This window comes from Lissotriton vulgaris, chromosome 4_1 (assembly GCF_964263255.1).
Source record: "Lissotriton vulgaris chromosome 4_1, aLisVul1.2, whole genome shotgun sequence".
NCBI lineage: Eukaryota > Metazoa > Chordata > Amphibia > Caudata > Salamandridae > Lissotriton > Lissotriton vulgaris.
The window spans coordinates 1,065,076,022-1,065,094,822 of NC_141691.1; the positions used below are offsets into that span (position 1 = coordinate 1,065,076,022).

Below are 18,801 nucleotides of genomic sequence, written 5' to 3' on the forward strand. Positions count from 1 at the left end.
TGGGGTGCTCATCTGGGGGATCTGGAGATTAAGTGTTTTGGTCTCCAGAGGAAAGTTTGCTTCATATTAGTCTTCTGGAATTGCAGGCGATTCGTTTGGCTATCAAGGCCTTTCTTCCCTCCCTTCATGGTCAGTTGTTTTTGGTCCTGACGGGCAACACTACCGCAATGTGATACGTACATAAACAAACAGGGAGGAGTTGGGTTGTATCGCCTCTGCAGAAAGGCTCTGCGGCTCTGGTCCAGGGCTGAAGACCATCTGATTTGCGTGATGGCAAATCATCTTGCCTGAGTGCTGAATGTGCGTGCGGGCAGTCTCATTTGGCAGTACTCGGCTGATCACGAGTGGCGTCTCCATCCGGAAGGAGTCTACAACATTTTTAGGATGTGGGGGTTTCCTCGGATGAACCTGTTTGCCACTCACGAGAACTCACACTGCCCGGCGTTTTGCAGTCTTTCGTATCCGATGGGGGGAGCATTGGTGGACGCATTTCAGCTAGATTGGGGCTTACAGCTTCTTTACACGTTACCTCCCATTCCCTTGATTCCTCAGGTTCTGAGAGATTCGCCAAGACCGGGCCCAAGTCATATTCATTGCCCCGGATTGGCCAAGAAGGGTGTGGTACACAGACCTTCTTCATCTCTCATCCAACCCTCCACTCAGTCTCCCTCTCAGGGAAGACCTCTTCTCGCAGTCGCAGGTGCAGGTTCTACACCCCCACCTCCAGAGCCTGCACCTTTGTGCCTGGAGATTGAACTGGGCAACCTGAATTATTTCTCTCTCCCACCGGATGTTGTGGATGTAATTTTATCTGCCAAAAGACACCACCAAATCTGTTTATTCCTGTAGATGGGCCATATTTGTGAAGTGGTGTGTAGAGGTCGATTGATCCCTTGAAGGCCCATTTATCTGATTTGCTCAGCGTTTCACTTTCCTTGGCCCAGCAAGGTTGTGCTGTGGCTACAGTTAAGGGTTACTTGTCCGCTTTATCAGCCTTCCTTCGTTTGCCACAGCCTTCATTGTTCAAGTCTCCCATAGTTATAAGGTTCATTAAGGGCCTCACTAATTCATTTCCTCCCACTCCTTACATTATGCCTCAGTGGGACTTGAATTTGGTTCTGACTTTTCTGATGGGTTCTCCTTTTGAGCCTCTTCATAGTTGCCCGTTGAGGCTTCTCACATTCAAGACTGTTTTCTAATTGCTATTACCTCTGCCAGAAGGGTAAGTGAGCTTCGGGCTCTTAGTTTTAAGCCTCTTTTTACAACCATCCACGCAGACAAGATGGTTCTTAGGACCAGGGCGCTTTCCTGCCTAAAGTGGTTACACCTTTTCATCTAGGGCAGTCCATCACTTTACCTACTGTCTATCCTCCCCCTCACATTTCCAAGGAGGAGTAGAGATTTTACCACCTGGATCCTAGGAGGACAGTCCGCTTCTACTTGCACAGAACCAAGGACTTGAGGCTGGACGATTAGCTCTTTGTTTGTTACGTGGGATGAATGAAGGGCAAAGCTGTCAACAAGAGAACACTTTCCAGGTGGATTGTCTTGTGCAACAAGGTATGCTACGCCTAGGCCAAGAAGGAGCCGCCTAAAGTTATTAGAGCTCATTCTACTAGAGCAAAGTCTTACACTTCAGCTTTGGCTTGGTCTGTCCCTGTGGTAGAAATCTGTAAGGAATCAATATGGGCCTCCCACCACACTTTTGTGAAGCATTATTGCTTGGATTCAGAGGTGAGGAGGGCTGGCCATTTTGCACGTTCTGTGCTGCAGGACTTTTTGGAAGAGTAGGTGGACACCTTCCGCTTGGAGAGGGACAGCTTGGGGATTCAATTCAAAAGGTGAGAATTCCACAGGCAGATGGATCCATAAGAAGAACAAGTTACTTACCTTCGGTAACACTTTTATGGTGGATACAGTATCTACCTGTGGATTCGTCAGTGACCCACCCTTCTCCCCATTGTCTACCTACGTATACCAAAAAGGCTTTTGTGCATGACATTCTTGTATCTCTGTCATTTGCTTTACTATGATGCTTGTTGTTGGGAAATGTCTTGGTTTTACCTATTCCTGTTTTCCTTCTTATTTCATACTTCTACTAGGTATATTTGTGTATATATTGTATACTGTGTATACTTGCAGTATGTTTTCAGTCTACCCGTATGCCTCAAAGGCACGAAAAAAATGGGTGGATTAGACATCAGCATGCAGACGAGGTCTTCTTGTGTCTCGGGTGACATCATACAGAGTTGTAAGCGGAGCAGTGCTATTGTGACGTCCTAGTCGACGTGGGAGAGCTATGAAAAGGTTTCCGTGGAATGCTGTCGCCGGGGTAATTCAAAAGGTGAGGAATCCACAGGCAGATACTGTATCCACCAGAAAAAACGTTACCAGAGGTAAGTAACTTGTTCTTCTTGTCCGTTGCTTCTCATCCCCCCCCCCATTCCCATGCTCCGCCCCGCTCCCTTACAGATTGGCATAATTTGTGAAAGACTCTACAGTACCTCAAGTAAATTAAACCCTTCATCCCTGCTGATGACTTCAAATTAGTTGTTCAATCACTAGTAGTTTCTAGATTGGACTATGGCAATGGCATTCTCTCTGGAACACCGAAAGTCCACCTAGCCCCAATCAAATCAGTCCTTAACCTCGCGCCAGGCTTATTTCGGATTGTAAGCGGTTTGACCACATCTCTCCCATCCTCAAAGATCTTTAATGGCTTCCCATCGAAGGTAGATCCACCTACAATAATGCTTGCATTCCCCATTATGTTTCTCAGACAAACTCCTCAAAGCGGGCTGCTGTAGAGAAATGAGGAGCACAAATACTCTCATGCTAGTACCCCCTTGGTGAACAAGAAATCTACCCAGCTACGCTCTTTCTCAGGAATTATGCCTTCTTTCTGGTACACACTCCCCAAAGATCTACGTTGCAACCCCTCCTACCTCAGCTTTAAAAAAGAACTCAAGCGGCACCTTCTCAACAAATACTGGGGTCCTTAATCCTGCCACCTAACAGGGTTTCCCATCCTGTCCATGACTGTGCAATGTTCTCACCTCATTATATCTGACCCATAACCCCCCTTCTCTCATTCTCACATATACTTCCACCCTCCTCCTACTTGTTCTCTTATACTCACTGCCTACTCCTACATGGTTTGTCCTCTGCCTTCACCCTCCTCACTTCCCCCCTACCTCCATATTTTCCTTTCCCCCGTCCCTGACCACCCACGCTAGCTCAACTATCCATTTCTGGTTATGGACTAATTGTACTCCTTATTTTTTTTTTGTACATGTATTTACTGTTCTTTGCATTTTGTTCTTATTATCTTGCACTTTTCCTTTTTGTGCAATTGTTACATTGCAATTTGTTCCACTCCCAACCCTTGTATAGCGCTCTGATACCTTTGGGTCTAGCCAGCGCTATATAAAACCGTTTAAATAAATAAAATAAAACATTTTGAGAAATCTTTTTAGCCGGGTTGCACAGCAACCCGTATGTTGCGCAGCATGACTTAAAACCATTCACAAAGCCAACAGATCCTAAAGGCAAGACCTACTGTCTTTGCCAATCTTTTTCATACTAATCCCCTCGCCCCTTTATTTACAGCCCTGTCTTCTTGTCACTTACCTCTTCCTGCAGCTCCAGGTCGTACCAGATCTTGGTTCACTCTTGACCTTCCTACTTTTCTGACAAGTCTGGCCTTAAATACAATCAGAACTTTATTTACATGTCTCTATTTTTATTTCTTCTGCTGCCCTCTCCACTTTTCCTCTACCAGCTGCCCCATCACTTTCTTCCTTCAACCATTAAACTTAGGACTGGCTGTACTGCTGTAATCAGATTAAACGCCTGTCCCCAAACTATTGATTGCGCCTCATACATTTTAAAAAATACTTGCATAGATTATACCGCTCCTCCGTTCAACGGCATAAAATGGGTCTCACCCGCAGTGACAGATGCTTGCGGTGCTCAGCTCCCGCGGCAGACTTCTATCACCTCGCTTGGCTGTGCCCTTCGGTCTCTGCCTACTGGTGAGATGTATGCACCATTATTACGGAGAGTACCTTGTTGCCTGTCGAGCCGGACCCGCTGCTCTGCCTCCTTGGGTTTGTGAAATTCTGTCCAGACGCTACTCGCCATCTGATTGTGATGCTACTCGTCCTCACAATGTGTAGGGTCTCCATGTGTTGGTGTCGCAGACCCGTGCCCAATGTTAGATCTTGGCTCGAGGATGCTTCACGCTGTCAGACACTGCTTTCCGAATTCTCGGAATTGATGCCGACCACTTCCCGCCCGATCGACATTTGGGGTCCCCTGGTCGCTTATCTTCAGCGACCGGATGCTTTGCTATCTGCGGCCTCTCCAGCGCTCTGCGGCTGCGGCGGACGCTGGAGTTGGTTTGTGAGGTGACGCTTCCCTACCTGCACACACTCCTGGCACCCCACTCCCTCCTCAGTCCGCATGTGGCCCCTTCCTCGGGGGCTCCTCTTTGCCCTTCCGCCTTCTCTCCGCATTTCTCTTTCTGTGCCATATAATGGGTTTCCTGCATATGATGATTCATGTACTGAATGCCATAATTGTGATTTAATTCTGTGATTGTGGACTTCTCACCCGCATATAACGCAACGCAACTCGAAGTGCAATTTATTTTTCCTCATTAAAGGTTTTCAAAAATCTAAAAAAAATAAAAAATTACATTTCTTTTTAGGTCTCGCCTGCTAATGTGCTTGCGAATTGTTGGCGAGAGATATTGGGGCTTAACCAGAGCTTCCATGCAGAGTGATTCCATGCAGTGCCCGTGAAAAGCGCATGCACGTCAAAGCCATCTGCCTCCCTCCCACAGGCATCCCCCAGCGTGCGCTCTGCCTCAGGCATTTCTCCTCCCCTAATTATTTACTGCCCACAGCCAGCCGGCCGTACTTTCACTTTCACGGCCACCAGGCTGTGCGACAGAGACGCTCTTATCAAAATGTAACTTAAGTTCGGCACCTGCTGCTACTGCGCTCCTTCATTCCCGCAGCACTCCAGGCTTGTTTAATAGGAGTCCTTTTGTTTCTAACCATCCCCATTTTTTCACCGGTGTTTAATTAGACATTGTTCAGCTTTTTATAGTACGTTGTTCCTGGTTTCCGTGGAGCCATGATGCATCTCAGCCCCTTCCACTCCCCCTTGTGCCCCGTGCTCCTGCCCTTTTCCTCACCCCTCCCGCCACATTACTTGCTTGGTGGGAGCCCCCCGAGCTGGATTCAGGAGTGTGCAGCCACTCACATGCGTACAATAAACATAAAGCAAACATGTTTGCTCATTTTTACAGCGTGCAGCACAGTAGTACTTCTGCTAGTGAACAGACACACAAAGCAAACTCCTGCTGTCTTGGCGCCTTACACAATTCTCCACGGCAGAGCTTGCAGCCATGTCTGCTTCATGGGTTACAACCAGCGGCCTGCGGGTTTACTACAGATCTCTGCAGTAATGCCCTCTTCCTGTGACCGCTGTAACAGAGCGTCCCATGCAGCTTCAGTGCAGCCAAGTAGTTTATTCCTGTGTGCCTTTGTGCCTCTGTGTTTTGCATGTGTCGATACTGTGACCCTGCCGCTTTTGTCCCCAAGTACTTGGAGAAGGTCTTCAGAAATGCACTGTCCTTCACCTGGTATTTGCCCTATGCTTACGTGACTATCTGTGAAAATTCACAAGAACTTTTCGCTATACAAACATCAGGCTTGTACATCTTCCTCCCGAGTGATGATCTGACACGTCAGCAGCATAGATGTCTAATCCTTAATGGAGTTTCCTAACGGAAGAGGTGAGAGTTCCTGCGACCAGTTTGTGGTGAAGCCAGCGCAAGAGCCTGCTACAACAGCAGTGATGGTTTTTCTGGGCTTCGGTTTAAGCTATCTTGGTGACGTCTTAGGATTTGATGACGCTGAAGCTACACTGATTATAGGTCACTTAGAAATTTCAGGATAGAGGTCAATCGAGACTACATCTGTCATGTTAGTCGAAGGCACATTTTGTGGTTTGGTCTGATGGCTGAGTTTTTTTTAAATCAAAGACTCGTTTTTTGTGCCTTTGTGCCCTCTGTTAGACTCAGTTTTTGTGCCTTTCTGCCCTCTGTTAGACTCATTTTTCACTTGTTTTTCTGCCTTTCTGTCCTCTTAGACTAGTTTTTTGTGCCTTTCTGCCCTCTGCATCACCACATCATCACTCGGCGCTACCCCAGCATCACTCAGCACCACCACATTATCACTCAGCACCACCACATTATCACTCAGCGCCACCACAGCACCACCCAGCGCCACCCCAGCACCACCCAGCGCCACCCCAGCACCACCCAGCACCACCACAGCATCACCCAGCACCACCACAGCATCACTCAGCACCACCACAGCATCACTCAGCACCACCACAGCATCACTCAGCACCACCACAGCACCACTCAGCACCACCACAGCATCACTCAGCACCACCACAGCATCACTCAGCACCACCACAGCATCACTCAGCGCCACCACAGCATCACTCAGCGCCACCCCAGCATCACTCAGCGCCACCCCAGCATCACTCAGCGCCACCCCAGCATCACTCAGCGCCACCCCAGCATCACTCAGCGCCACCCCAGCATCACTCAGCGCCACCCCAGCATCACTCAGCGCCACCCCAGCATCACTCAGCGCCACCATAGCACCACTCAGCGCCACCCCAGCATCACTCAGCGCCACCCCAGCATCACTCAGCGCCACCCCAGCATCACTCAGCGCCACCCCAGCATCACTCAGAGCCACCTCAGCATCACTCAGCGCCACCCCAGCATCACTCAGCGCCACCCCAGCATCACTCAGCGCCACCCCAGCATCACTCAGCGCCACCCCATTGTCCCTCGGCACCACCACATTATCCCTCGGCACCACCACTGCACCACTCGGCACCACCACTGCACCACTCAGCACCACCACAGCATCACTCAGCGCCACTACAGCATCACTCAGCACCATCACAGCATCACTCAGCGCCAATCCAGCATCACTCAGCACCACCACAGCATCACTCCGCACCACCACAGCATCACTCAGCACCACCACAGCATCACTCAGCACCACCCCAGCATCACTCAGCACCATCACAGCACCACTCAGCACCACCACAGCATCACTCGGCAGCACCACCACATTATCACTCAGCACCACCACATTATCACTCAGCACCACCACAGCACCACCACAGCACCACCACAGCACCACTCAGCACCACCACAGCACCACTCAGCACCTCCACATTATCACTCAGCACCAACACATTATCACTCAGCACCACCACAGCACCACTCGGCGCAACCCCAGGTTATAGGTGTCACATTTGCAAAAGTTATAACTATCGGCATTGTAAATGACAAAGCTATTAATTTAGCTATTTTCAAAACCAACACATACATAAAAAAATTGTCATTTACAAGAACAATAGGACAAACTTTCCTAATGAGAGACCTATTGCATTGCAAATGCTTGTTTTGTTCTGGTTATCCCCTTTCCCCACCCCCGACTTGGATGATAGCATGCTTATGAGCTCTAACATTGTAAAGATGCACTTATTGCTGAGGCTAGTGTGGGGATGTCCCAGATTCCAACATTGCCAGTGCTCATCACCTGTCTGAGTGACCTCAATGTTGGTGATTTAAAAGCTGCCCATGTCACATCCAGAGCCTCTGTGTTTGTTGTTGCAAGGCTTGCAGAACACTGAGACTGCCAGGAATATGCTAATCAGACTTGTTGCAATAATGCCTTTTATATTTATAACACAATTTGTATATCATGTTTACCATTTCTAAGTGCTTTCGTAATATTTGCTTGCGGTTAAGCCCCTGCTCTCTAGGGTCCCGATTCTGAGCAGTCTCTCCCTGCTGCCTGCCACCTACTGGATTATATGAGCTTACTTTGTTAACACCTATCTGTGTGTCAGTGCCCTTCCTTTCTGTTGTGGTACCCTGGTTGCCTATATAAGCATCAGCATGCAATAACTTAAGGAAACAGTCTGATTTTCTACCAGCGATATTAAGCTGCATTCTGCATATGAGGCATGCAAGAGTGTAATACAGTACTTTTCAGTTGAAGGGGACCACCCTAGGTCCTACCTGTTCCATTGGCCTGTATTCAGCCCAAGACCAATGAATATTTGCAAGATATGGAGACGAAGGTGTGCCATCATCACATTCCACTGGGTGGCCCACGTCATATTCCATTACACCACTGCAGATATGTGGCTCTGCCTCAGAGCCATGTGCCAGGTGATACAACCTTGCATCACAGCCATGCAGTGGATGATGCAAACTTGTATGCTACCCATGGCAGTCCAGCATCTGGTCTATACACTCAAGTAAGGGTATGGTGCTTCAGCATGCTACTGAAGGGATTTGTATCTGACTTGATGGACATCTAGTAACTAAATAAGGGACGGCAGGCAATATGCCCCTGCATGCATGCATGCATGCACAAACATGTTGACAATTGTGGCATGAATTTGGAGCAGGGTCAAGATAGATCCGTATATGGCTGTGTCCAGGCTGTGGTGGTGAGGAGTGCACAATAACACTAGACTGCAATGCGGTCAGAATAATTACCAGCTGATTAATTCAAGCATTCCATCCATCGCCTTTTTGTAAACTTTAGTATGTCACTCTAGTTGGGCAGGTGTGTCTAGACTCTGGTTTCTTGCACACTGTCCCACAAGAACCAAAGCTATACCTGACTGATGAACCCTAAAAAGGGCTATACCGATCTTGGGTTGCTTGTGTCCTGGTTCAGGGAGGACCTACCCTAGCAGTTAGGGCTGTACTGTTCCCATTGGAGCAGGGTCAAAACTGATTTTATGTGGCAGTATCCCAAACAGAAGGCGCATGGTACGCAAAATAATGATGGGATGCGGAAGAGCTAAGAGCAAAACCGTTCTTGGTTTACTTGTGTCCTGGTTCAGGGAGGACCTAGCCTGGCCGTTTGGGCTGACTGTTCCCATTGGAGCAGGTTCAATACTGATTTGCATGTGGTGGTATCACAAACAGAAGTGTCATGTTCTGCAAAATGAAGATGGGCTTGGATGCGGCAGAGAGTGTTTGCTAGTGGCTGACATTAATTAAAGCTTTCCGGTCCCTTTTATTTTTTTTTCTTTCTTATTCAGAGTGTTGCCCTAGGTGGGACAGATGTGCCCAGACATTGGTACTGTGTAGACTGTGCCACTGGAACCAAAGCTATGCCAGACGGATGAGCCATAATAAGGGGGAAACATGCCTTGAGCTGCTTGTGTTCTGGTTCAGGGCAGACCTAGCCTGGTAGTTAGAGCTGGACTGTTCCCATTGGATCAGGGTCAAGATTCATTTACATGTGGCTTGGTCCCAGCTATGGTGGCATGTTATGCAAATAATGGTCTGGGATGTGGCCTAGAGTAGTGCAAGCATTCTATCCATCAGGTTTTTTGTAGCAGTCAGTGATTCTTCTTAAAGCATAAGAAAGCATTTGAAGGTGGTTGCATTAGGGTGCATGCATGGCTGCCATCTTGGAATACGTTTTCTTTTGCTATAAAACAGTAATTCCACGATTGCTGCCATGCATGTATGTTCGCCAGTAGGGTTTTTTGTTCTACTTTAACTTACTGTTCCAAGATGCTGGGCTGCCATCTCAGCATGATAAAAATGATTGTCAAATGCACATTTAGAACATTCAATGTAATTTATACCTTTGACATGGGTATTGTCTAGTGACAAAAACAGATTTGAAACATGATGGTGCTCTATATCTAGTTGATTAAATGTGTGCCTCAATGTATTGTACAGTTTTATTCTTAATAACCTATTTCTATTTAGATAATGAAGACACTGATAGTAGCTCTGCTTCTGGCTGGAGTAATACCACTTCTACTAGGACTTCTGTTTGAGTTGGTAATAGTTGCTCCTCTGAGGGTGCCATTGGATCAGACACCTTTATTTTACCCATGGCAGGTGAGTTATCAATAATCAAACTGTCTTGAGTATACATCTATAAAATCTCGGAATAGAAAAAAAGAAACTAAATATGAATGTAAAGCAGCAAACTTAAAATAAATCTGGAAATAAATCAAGGAATAATAAATAATTGCTATTGATATATAATTTACATTAGAAATAGTGTAACAGCATCTTGAAAATGGGCCTTGTATCTTAAAGAGACACGTTAATGATAGATTCCTTACCTTTAGAATATCCCCATGCGTCAGACTGGATCTGGAAAGTTTTGCTTAGCAGTACTTTTGCATGTCAGTAGGTGGCGCCCTGCGGCTCCGCGTCCGTCGCTGGCGTGGTAAGCGCCGAGATGTCGTCACAGAGACTACTTAGGCACCACCCATGTGCACTGACGTCAGTTCTTTCTTTTTCCGCGCCAACAAGCGCCGATCCGGATAGAGCACATACCCAAGTCATTTTTTGACTGCTTTTTGAGACTTTTTGTCTCACCCCTGGTTCTCTTGGTGCTCGTAGGAATGCCCGGATTTAAGTCCTGCGGGGCCTGCCGCCGTAATATGTCGATGGCGGAGCCCCACTATGTTTACCTCTACTGCCTGGAGACTGATCACGACTCCCGGGACTATCAAGCCATGGCCCGAGGGCCTTGAGCGAGCGGTGTCAGAAATTGCTGGAGGTCCGGCATTCGTCACACCCCCGCTCTGTGTCTAGGGGCCGTTCCTCGGGCTCCAAGTCTTCGCCTTCGGATTCCGGCAAGCGATGTCATAAAAAGAAGTCGAAGAAGTGTGTTCGCTCTCCGACGTCCCCCCGTCGCTCCTCGGAGGCGGACAAGGGGGACAGGGTTCTGCCCCTGCGGCTCCTCTGGAGCCGGGGAGTCCCGCGGTCCTCCCGCCCTACCCAGGTCGGTCAGCGACTCCCGAACAGGTACAAGAGTTTCTTGCTGCCATGGACCGCCGGCCTCGGGCTCCTGCCGGCGCGCCTTCGGGCCCTGCTGTCCCATGTCCAGATCCCGTGGGCCCATCGGTCCCGCCAGCAGATCCAGCTTCGGCGCCACAGGATCCTGCGCCGTTGGCTCTGGCCCCGGTTCCACGAGGTCCGGCGTTGCTGGCTTCGGCGCCGCAGTGGGTGCCGTTCCTTCCACCCTTGCCCCGGTTCCAGGACCATTTTGTTCTTGCCTGGGATCCGCATTGGGAAGCGGTGCCAGTCTGGCCCCACCTGCCGCCGTTTCCGACGCTGTTTGTCCCCTCTCTAGCTCCGGCCCTGCCGCTGCGACCGGCCCCTCCTGCGCCGGAGGCAGAGGAGGGCTGGGAGGGGTCCGAGGACCCTCTTGCCCGGCAGTGTAACTCCGAGCAGGCCTAGGTGGACGACCTGGAGGACGCAGGTGACCTCGGTGTCTCTTCTTACCCGGAGTTTGCCTCTCCCCTGCCTACGATGGAGGAAGGCGCTTCCAATACGATGGGGCTCCGTCGGGCGGCTGAGGCCCTCAACTTCGACCTTCCCACAGTGGCCCTCAAAACTGACCTCCTCACTGACGTGCTACAGACGGCGTCTACTTCGTCAGAGCCGTTGCTTCCCTTCAATGACACCCTTACCGAAGTCCTCTTGGGCACTAAGTCGCGGCTGGCCATGGGGGCCCCTATGGATCAGAACATCGCCAGACGTCACTGCCTGGCGACCCTGCCTTTCTGACCACTCAGCCCACGCCTGAGAGTCTGGTCATCCAGGCCTCGACATTGCGGAGTGCTTTTCTCAAGGCTCTGCCGGATAAGGACTCTAAGAGACTGGAACAGTTTGGTAAGCGGTTGTTCTCTTCGGCCAGCTTGGGGCTGCAGTCGGTGAACACCGCTTGCTTGTTGGGCCGCTACTCCCACGCAGTGTGGTAAACCGTGGCGCTGGTTTTGCCTCAGTGTCCTGAGGAGGTCCAGGCTGTCCTTTCCCAGGCGATTGCTGAAGGTAAGGATGTGGCTCAGTTCGCCTCTTGGTGTGGGTTGGACACCGCTGACTCATTAGGCAGAGCGATTTATACAGCGGTGGCGTTGCGGCGCCACCCCTGGTGGCGTTCGACTGGGTTCTCGCCCGATGTCCAGAGCTCGCTCATGGATATGCCCTTTGATGGCACCTGCCTGTTTGGCGATAAGGCCGACAGTGCACTGGAGCGTTTTAAGGACTCGCGGGCCATGGCTAAGTCCTTGGGTCTTTCTGCGAAGAACCCGGCCACTCCTGGTTTTCGTTCCTTTCGTGGCCAGGTTATAGGCACCCAGGCACGCTCCTTCAACAAGCCTGTGCAGAACCAGCCTCAGCGCGGCCGTGGCTTCTGCAGGGGTGTGTCTGGGAACCAGTGTGCGGGTCAGTCCACCTACACCCCCGCTGCTCCTACCTCCAAACCTTCCTAATATGAGTTTCGGGGATCACCCCACGCCGGTGGGTGGGAGGATCCGCCATATTACATATGATATTACAACAGACAAGTGGGTGCTGCAGATCATCCGCAGGGGTTACTCCAAACCCTTTCAGTCCTCCCCCCTCTGCCCTCCCCCCCCCCCCCCCCCCCTCCCCTCTCCCCAGTGCCACCACATGTCAGGGGATCATTTGGTTGTTCTCCAACAGGAAGTCACGGCCCTCTTGGCAAAGGAGGCCATTGAGTGCGTTCCCGGGCAGTAAGTAGAGAGTCGTTGTTACTCCCACTACTTTCTGATCCCCATGAAGGACAAGGGGGGCCTGCGCCCCATCTTGTTTCTTTGGGAGGTAAATAGCTTCCTCCCGAAGGAAAAATTCAAAATCCTGTCTCTGGCTCAGGTCCTGGCTGCCCTCAACCCTGGAGACTGGATGGTAGCGTTTGACTTGCAGGATGCATATTTTCACACCCCCGTCCTGCCGGCACACCGGCGTTACCTGCGGTTCACGGTAGGCCAGGAGCATTTTCAGTTTGCGAGCTCCCCTTCGGCCTTACCAGTGCCCCTCGGGTGTTCACAAAGGTGATGGCGGTGGTCGCAGCTTACCTGCGCAGTTCGGTGGTGGCAGTCTTCCCCTACCTCGACGACTGGTGTTGAAAGCGGTCTCACCCCAGGCAGTCATCAACCATCGTCCGACTACGCCGACCTCCTGCAATTCGTGGGGTTCTCCATCAATGTGCCGAAGTCGCACCTGAGTCCCTCTCAGAAGCTCCCCTTCATTGGAGCGGTTCTGGATTCAAGGCTGTTTCAGGTTTATCCTCCCGAGCAGTGAGTCCGGGATATTCAGGCTATGATTCCGATCTTTCAGCCTCTATCCCGGGTTTCGGTCGGGATGACCCTCCGGCTTCTGGGCCTGATGGCCTCCTGCATCCTGCTGGTGACACATGCCAGATGGCATATGCGGGCTCTGCAGTGGGACCAGAAGTTCCAGTGGGCGCAGCATCAGGGCAACCTGTCCGATCATGTCCTGATCTCGGAGGGCACTGCACGACAATTGCAGTGGTGTCTCATGAATCGCGATTGGGTCAGTTGCAGATCCCTCTCCCTTCCCCAACCGAAGCACACAGTAGTGACGGACGCGTCCCTCCTGGGATGGGGTGGCCACTTGGGAGAGGCGGAGATCAGAGGCCTCTGGTCTCCGGCGGAGTCCCGGCTCCATATCAACCTTTTGGAGCTGCGGGCAATCCGACTTGCACTGAAAGCATTCCTTCCCTCTGTCTGGGGGAGTGTAGTGCAGCTGTTCACTGACCACACAGGACAGGGTGTGGTCGTGGACCCTATGTCAAGAGGCTCTGCGCCTCTGGACATGGCTGGAATATCAAGTCATTACCTTGGTGGTTCAACACCTGACAGGTTCTCTGAACGCCAGGGCGGACAAACTCAGGCGCCGGTGCAGATGGATCACGAATGGCATCTGCACTCGGACGTGGTGCGAGGTCTCTATCAGCAGTGGGAAGAGCCTTGGTTAGTTCTATTCGCCACCGAAGAAAACGCGCAATGTCATCAGTTCTGCGCTTTGTAATTTCCAAGACGGCGCTCGCTCGGCGACGCTTTTCGTCACGAGTGGAGCTGCGCTCTGCTGTACGCCTTTCCGCCTATACTACTTCTGCCCAGAGTGCTGATGAAGATTCGGCATGACCGGGCCCAAGTCATCCTTGTGGCTTCGGATTGGGCACGAAGGTACTGGTATTCCGAGCTACTCAGAAATGCGATCGATCCCCCGATCTGACTGCCTCTTCGGGAGGATCTTCTGTCGCAGCAGCAGGGGACAGTCCTTCACCTGAACCAGTCCAGCCTCCACCTCTATGTGTGGAGATTAAGCGGCGACAGTTGACGGCTTTCGACCTATCTCCCGAAGTCTGTGATGTCATACTGGCAGCCAGGCATCCCTCCCCTAAATTGGTATACACCTGCAGGTGGAACAAATCTGTGGCATGGTGCACAGCAAAGGCTGTTGATCCCCTTTCTGCCCCTCTTTCTGAGGTTCTTCTGTTCCTTCTATCTTTGGCCCAGCAGTGCTCTGCTCTGGGCACTATCAGGGGTTATCTTTCGGCCATCTAAGCCTTTCTACGGCTTCCAGGCTAGCATTCTGTGTTTAAGTCGCTGGTTGGGTTGGGACTTAAACCTTGTATTGACATATCTGATGTGTGCTCCCTTTGAGCCTCTTCATAACTGTCCCTTACATCTTCTCACTTTAAAGGCGGCTTTCCTGGTAGCTATCACCTCTGCCAAAAGAGTGAGTGAGCTCCAGGCTCTTTCTTCCAACCCTCCTTTACTTTCTGTTCATCCGGACAAGGTGGATTTAAGGACCTGTCCTTCTTTCTTGCCAAAGGTTGTCACGCCATTCCACGTTGGGCAGACCATCACTTTGCCTACCTTCTTTCCTCCTCCGCATCCTTCAAGGGAAGAGGAGAGGTTCCACTGTCTGGATCCAAAACGTGCAATTGCATTCTATCTGCAGCGTGCACAACAGTTCTGGGTGGATGATCAGCTCTTTGTTGGCTACGTGGACACCAATAAAGGTCGAGCCGTGCACAAACGGACCATTTCCCGGTGGGTCGTTCTGTGCATCAAAGCATGTTACTCCTTTGCCAAAAAGGAGCCTCCTGTGGGGCTGCGTGCCCATTCCACCAGGGCAACAGCAGCCACTACTGCCTTTGGACGCGGCGTTCCCTTGCAGGACATTTGTCAGGCAGCCAGGTGGGCCTCGCTGCACACGTTTACCAAGCATTACTGCCTTGACAGTCAAGTGCGGAGAGACAGCTTCTTTGACCGTTCTGTTCTCCGTGACTTCCTAGTGTAATTTTGTTCGTAGACCCTGTAGGAGAGTAGGGTCTGCTTCCTATGGTCACCCCCACTTTTTGCTTTGCTTTACTGGTTTTCGACTTCGATATGGCTGTGGACCTGCTAATCAGACCCACAGCACAGATGCACTCTCTGTAAATTTACACCATGTACTCTAGGTACATCCACAATTGGGAATTGGTTCACCTTGTCAGCCACTGTAGAAGTGACCCTAGGTACTCGAGGCATAGGTGTAACCAAGGCCTACCAGGGGCTGCAGCATGTATTATGCCACCCCTGGCTGGCCACTCAAATAGACACAACTGGCTGATCACTCAGCTGGGGCAAGGTCGTGTAATCACCCCTTGCTTAGGTATAGTATTCCTATACCTATTTATATATAGACACATAGTAACCTATAAGTCACTCCTATGGCAGGCCTTAACAATCCTGGAGGAAGAGTGCTTGTTTGTGTGAGATGGTGCTCTAGCATGAGCTGAGCCTGTCTGCAGCTTTCGGAACCATGTCCTTATAGCTGTTCTATGATATCGCCATACTATATACTTTTAAGTGCATTATAATCCTTGCGGTTAATGCTAACTTTGGTTTGGCTTTATCCAAACATGTCGTGTAAGGTGTCATACGCTTTGGAATAATACCCCCTTGCCAATTCTGGCGACGGGGGGCATTCCACCCTTCTAGAGGGAGAAGACATGTTGTTGCTGACTATCCCGGTTAAAGTTAACCAGAGCCCCAGCGTCACAAAATGGACGCTGCTGCCACTGACACAAGTCTGACCTCCTTCTGCTGGGAGTCCTTCCAGTCACAGAGGTTTGGACAATAGGTTTCCTGCCTGGGGAGGTGCGAGCACCACCCCAGACAGGACTTTTTGTATTGGGACAGGGAGGGCTGAATAGAATGAGACACTGCCTGGGGCACACTAGGTGCTCCATGCATACCCCAGTTCAAACCGGTTGCTGGGGCACTCCAGCCCCAGCTCTGGCGCGAAACTGGACAAAGGAGAGGTGGTGTAGCCACCCCCCTTCCTGGTCCCACCCACAGGAGGGACCCAGTCAGTAATCCCGCCCCTTATATTTGTATAAAGGTAGGCGCGGAGTCCTGAGACTTTAGATTTTGATCCTGACTAAAACCCGAAACAAAACTCTGGACCTTCGACATTCTGCTGAAGCTGAAGACTGAAGAATCTCCCTTGTGGCCAAGGAGTGACCACCCTGGGCAACCAGGCACAATCCAGCACAGCAACGGCTCGCTATGTCGACGTTCCTGCCGGAACCCAAGCACAGAGCCTGACAAGACCCAGACTTCCGGACCTCTCTGACCCTCTCTTCACGACTGCAGCATATCGGAGATCCATGGTGGTGACGTGACACATGGGACCGGACATCTTGAAAAGCCTGCAACTTTCTACCTGTGCAGCTCCTGAGGCACCCTCGAAGCTGTGCACTGGGGATTGAGAAGCCCTGATCCCGAGCTCCATCTGCGATGAAGATCAGCCCCCCACACTCCACGAGTTCTGCGTGGGGCCCTTCTGATTTTGTTCTGCTAGACACGTTGTCCGGTTGTTGGCCGGTTGGCTAGTAGCCTCTATGACGACAATCCTTTTGAACCACCTCGCTGGTCTGGTTGCTCCAGACTGGCCCTTGCTTCCCTGCAAAGGTGAAGCACCTCAGACCCTGCTGGTCTGCACCAGAAGCCTTTGTTGTATCCTGCGTGGGTTGCCTTTGCCAAGGCTTGTCAACTCCAATCCAGAAGTCGACCCCTCCATCTGCGAGAACCTTCGTGGGACAGCCCGTCTCCAGCACCTGGTAGTCATTGACGCCTCCTGGTCCACATGGCTGCCAAGACCAGCTTCAAGACAGCACCTGATTGCTCCTCGACGTCGTCTGGTTCCTTCCTGGTTCCACCCGGTCACTGGCTAGTGAGCCAGACTCTGTCCCCTCTACTTTCAGGTCCTCTTCATCCTCGATCCACCCGGACATCTTCCTCCTCGTCGCCTGCAGCATCTTTCTTCAGGTCTCCATAGGCTCCAACAACGAAACTCGACAACTCTTCACACCTATGCACCCGCCGTCCGTGGGTGAGGTAATGCGAGTACTTCGGTGCTCCCAAGGGTATTGACTATCCAAGTGTCTAAGTCTCTAGTTGTTTCCTCCTAGCTCAACCGGAAGTGTCCTAAATCCTTCTATATCTAACTTCTAAATTCCCATTTACTTAGCATTGAATCCAGTGTGTGGGTAAAGACTCTGCATGCGCCGCCTGTGGGCCTCCTACTTCTAAACTATTGTTGAGATAGTGTAGCCCCAGCGACTCCCTAGGCCCTTAGCCTTTCCTTTTCTCATGACGTGGTACTTATACCACTTTCTTAATATATGGTTTGCTCGCCCCTAGGGCCTAACCGTAAATTGTGCAACTTAACGTATATTCTTGTTATGTGCTTTGGCCTCTGACCTCATAAAGAGTTCAGAGGAGTGTGTTAGAAATAAATACATATATATTTTATATATATCCTGTGTGGTGTCCTTTCATTTGATATTCAAGGGGTTACATATGGTAAAACAGCTGGCTTTACATGCCCTCTAGAGTCTTTTAGCCTAAGACTGTTCTGTCCACGCTACCACTAGGATAGCCGGTCTATAAGGTTGACTTACAACCATCACCATAAGGGTTGTTTGGACTGGTGCAAGGTGATCACTAGAATAGTGAACACCATATACCAGGCCAACTTCTCACAGACCCACCTAAGGGGTTGGTATTGCTGGGGTATGTATTCTCAGGTAAGGAATCTATCACTAATGTTCCTCTTTCAGATGAACAAGTTACTACTTGTGTAACGATATATATGTAAGAGACATTAGTTAGTGATAGATTCCTTACCACCCCACCCATCCTCCCCGTTCTGCGAACTGATTACTAGGGTTAGGGTCATCCCTTTTAGGGCCCTAGTTTTATGCACCAATGGTCAGTATCTTGCATGGCTCTGCATTCCTGGCCCGGAAATTCGTGTACAGAACTGCCGTCAGCGCGCATGAGTGGCGCCTAAGTAGTCTCTGTGACGTCATCTCGGCGCTTACGACTCCAGCGACAGACCCGGAGCCACAAGATGCAACCTGCTGACACGCAGGGGTTCTGCTAAGCAAAACTTTCCGGATCCAGGCTGATGCCTGGGGATATTCGAAGGTAAGGAATCTATCACTAACATGTCTCTTAGAGATATATCTTTACACATGTAGTAACCTGTGCTTTAATGCTGTTACTATCTAAACAGTAAGGAAGGAAATATTTCTTTCAATTTCTTATTGTAGAGTTTTCTGTGGACCCGTCAGCTTGTTGTTTTGTACATTATTTTAATATATTATTACTAAAGGCTGTTGAAGAATACATTATTTGTTTTATGTTTATCTCATTTACCTGGCATATAGAAGTTATCACTGTAATTTGTGAGAAGGGAACTAATTATGCTTGGTGATTGGGGTTGTCACTAGAAACTGCTGGTAGTCCCAGACACTAGACCTAGGGATTGCTTCCAGTGAAGTGTATCTATCATTTAAGGACATAACACCC

General features: G+C 50.3%; 1 protein-coding gene across 1 annotated transcript in view; it reads left to right on the plus strand.

Moving 5' to 3' along the window:
• The window catches only part of MARCHF6 (membrane associated ring-CH-type finger 6), a 1,612,715-nt gene that overhangs the window by 1,232,898 nt on the left and 361,016 nt on the right, over positions 1-18,801 (plus strand). Inside the window, exon 22 of the mRNA XM_086965293.1 lies at positions 9,851-9,985. Coding sequence (XP_086821419.1) covers positions 9,851-9,985 — 135 coding nt within the window. The remainder of the gene's footprint in view (positions 1-9,850; positions 9,986-18,801) is intronic.